Source organism: Cucurbita maxima, unplaced genomic scaffold (genome assembly GCF_002738345.1).
Source record: "Cucurbita maxima cultivar Rimu unplaced genomic scaffold, Cmax_1.0 Cma_Scf00007, whole genome shotgun sequence".
In the NCBI taxonomy this organism is placed as follows: Eukaryota; Viridiplantae; Streptophyta; class Magnoliopsida; order Cucurbitales; family Cucurbitaceae; genus Cucurbita; species Cucurbita maxima.
In genome coordinates this window covers 24,978-27,996 of record NW_019272023.1, presented here as the reverse complement: position 1 = coordinate 27,996, position 3,019 = coordinate 24,978, and the positions used below count along the sequence as shown (strand labels likewise).

The window sequence follows — 3,019 nt, the reverse complement described above, 5'->3', positions numbered from 1 at the left end:
CCCCCCCCCCCCCCCCTCCGGTTAGTCTTATATAAAGAAAACGGTTTTCACGTTTTTTTCCGATTGTTACTCAATTGGCGAGGAACAAACTGAGAACAACGTTTCATTTCCCGCGAAGATGAACTCAAGATATCCCATTGTAACAAAAATTAGCAGGAGACTTCAGTAAAGCAATTGTAGCAGAACGTTACCGATGAAAAGCCTAAAAGGGGCGTATTAATTCAAATAGAATCAAAATCGAAAACAATAAATTATTGCAGAACCATTCAATGCAAAGAGGCAGAAGAGACGCAGGAATTAGCAGAAGAAAAAAAATATATTAGAGGGGGCTACCTAGGTAACAAGTGAGAGGGTATGGAATTACCTGGTAAGCCAGTAGAAACGAGGGGGTGTAAGGGGCATAGACGATGGCTTAAACCAACTGTGAATGTACTGTTTGTTATTTAGACGTCAAGTGTTTAATTCCAAAGACCAAACCATGACTGTGCGATTGCGGAAGGCAAAGAGTTTAAAGCAGCAGGAGGGGCGGTTGGTGTTTAACATCGTTACCGGGAAAGGAAAAGGATAAAGCCAATATCTCTGAAGAATAAAAGCCTGGAGCAACAACCCCATCTCTCACCCGAGCTCTGCCACTGATGCTGTCATTGTCACTTCTACAACTGCACAACCATTGCAACAGTGATTTGTCAATTTAATGGTTTTTGGTCCACTTAGTCAGCACACCAGCCAAGCCTACCGCCGTCAGAACTGCTGCATCACAGTCCCAATCACAACTTCAGCCACAGCAAACTAAGTGGAGACGAGATGGGCAACTGCGGTACTAGAGAAGAGCCTGCAGTTGTTTCCAATGCTCAAGGTACATTCAGAAAACCCGGATCTAGGGTTTTTATCTGTACGCGCGCTTTCTGTTTATTTTTGCCTAATGCCCAACTTAGAAACTAACTGAATCAAACTAAAGCGATGATGGGCTTATTGTCTCTTAAATGGGGACGCTTCTGCTGCAATTATGAACTCAATTATAGTAGCTTTCGTTCTTACACAGTTCAACAGCTGCATACTTCATCGTCTTCCTTGGTTGTGAAAAGCGCCAGCAACAATGCTCCAGATAAAAGACATATTCATAACCGGTCCATATCAGATCTAAGCGATCCCTCGACTCCTCGCAACCTCGAGGACTTTAGAAACAATTCGGTGCTTTACACACATGTTATTGCCTTCACATTATACGAGCTGGAAACGATCACCAAGAGTTTCCGCTCCGATTACATTCTCGGAGAGGGCGGTTTTGGAACTGTTTATAAAGGCTACATTGATGAGAACGTCAGGGTTGGCCTCAAATCTCTTCCTGTCGCTGTCAAGGTTCTCAACAAGGAAGGCCTGCAGGGCCACCGAGAATGGCTTGTATGTCTCTTCTCCCACGCCACTATACAAGTCATGTTTCCAAGTCCCTTCTCTCTCTCTCTTTGGTATCTCATTCCCCTTGTTGCTTTTTTGCAGACAGAAGTCAACTTTCTTGGTCAGCTGAGACATCCAAACCTTGTCAAGTTGATTGGTTACTGCTGCGAGGATGATCACAGATTACTTGTCTACGAGTTCATGTTTAGAGGAAGCCTTGAAAACCACCTCTTTCGAAGTACATACTTATCTTGAGCTTCAGCTTCTTTTCTTCGCTTATCAATTATGTTTTTACTTTCAGCCTCTATTTATCAATTGCTCTTGCATTTCTCTTAGCATCGGCTGGCACCAACTATAATTAGTTCTGTGGGCTACTTGACGGTAGATGAATTAGGTAATATGGTTGATTAGAGATTTATTGACTGAAGCATGAAGCATGCTTCATCTTAAATTGAACGTGTGGTCTCTGCCCCCACTTCAACTTACAATGCTTTCAATCAATTATTTATATAATTTGTTCATGCATGCACGTTGCTATCCACATAATCTGAAGATGCAATGCGGTACTTATTTAATCTATTGTTGTTTTTTTTTCCAATTTTCCGACTTATTTTCCAGTTTCCTTGAATGCATTATTGTTTATTCTTAGCATGGAGGATCTGTGACAGAGGCCACTCCCAGCAGAATTCATTTGTTTTATTTTCTGGTCATCTGGCATATCGTTTGATGAAGCAATCATGTGCTTTTCGATAGACCTGACTATATAAGCATCACTATTAGCTATTCAATAGTCATCTGGCTATTCATTTTGACCTAGTTTTTTTAATAACATGCTCTAATTTTGTGCACTCGCTAGACGGCATAATTTTGATGTAGGATTAGGTGAAAAAGTGTTTCTTGGAAGAAAATTAAAGTAATTGATGGGCATGGATGAAAATTTAATTCTCATGGTCAAAACGGCCATATCTCAATTCACTTTTGAGCTTTGTATATGGGCCCTTTTTTTTTCCTTTTAGGAGAAAGTGAACTTTCATAGAGAAAAATGAAAGAATGCAAGTGGGCCTTCAAAGTGATAACCCAACAAAAGGAGCCAAACCAAAACATGAACTACCTATATGACAAAAGTCTCCAATTCAAAAGATCAAGTCGGGTTAATTATTGAAATTCTTTAGCAATAGATGTACAAAGAGAAACATTAAACCTAAGTAGAGATTAAACCTCTCAAGTCAAATACACCATAAAACAACCCAAATACCAGCACACCAAAAGATACAACCCTTATTGACGAAGGATGGGTGTGCAACAAAACTTCCTCTATCAAAAAACAACAATCCTCGTTATGAGCCAACCAGATACCGAATGAATAGAAAAAAGAGTCTCAAATTGAGTGAACAAACTCACAATTGCAAAGGATATGAACCAAATCTTCATTAAGGAAATACATCATTACATCCTCAACAAAAAGAAAGAATGCCTTTGGATATAGTCCAAGCTCCAAAGTGCTTCCCCTCCCATGCAAGACATGCCAGTCAATGAATTTGATCTTCTTGGGAATGTTAACCTTCCATAATGAGAAGAAAGGGTATTGAGGAGTGTTGGGATCACTGAAAAAAAAAAAAAAAAA

At 40.0% G+C, this 3,019-nt stretch overlaps 1 protein-coding gene across 1 annotated transcript in view; it reads left to right on the top strand.

Annotated features, from left to right (window-relative positions):
- The first annotated feature begins 408 nt into the window (after positions 1-408).
- LOC111481422 (probable serine/threonine-protein kinase PBL8) overlaps positions 409-3,019 on the top strand; it is a 19,477-nt gene continuing 16,866 nt past the window's right edge. The window contains exons 1-3 of the mRNA XM_023126823.1: positions 409-856; positions 1,043-1,401; positions 1,498-1,633. Coding sequence (XP_022982591.1) covers positions 805-856; positions 1,043-1,401; positions 1,498-1,633 — 547 coding nt within the window. The 5' untranslated portion in view covers positions 409-804. The remainder of the gene's footprint in view (positions 857-1,042; positions 1,402-1,497; positions 1,634-3,019) is intronic.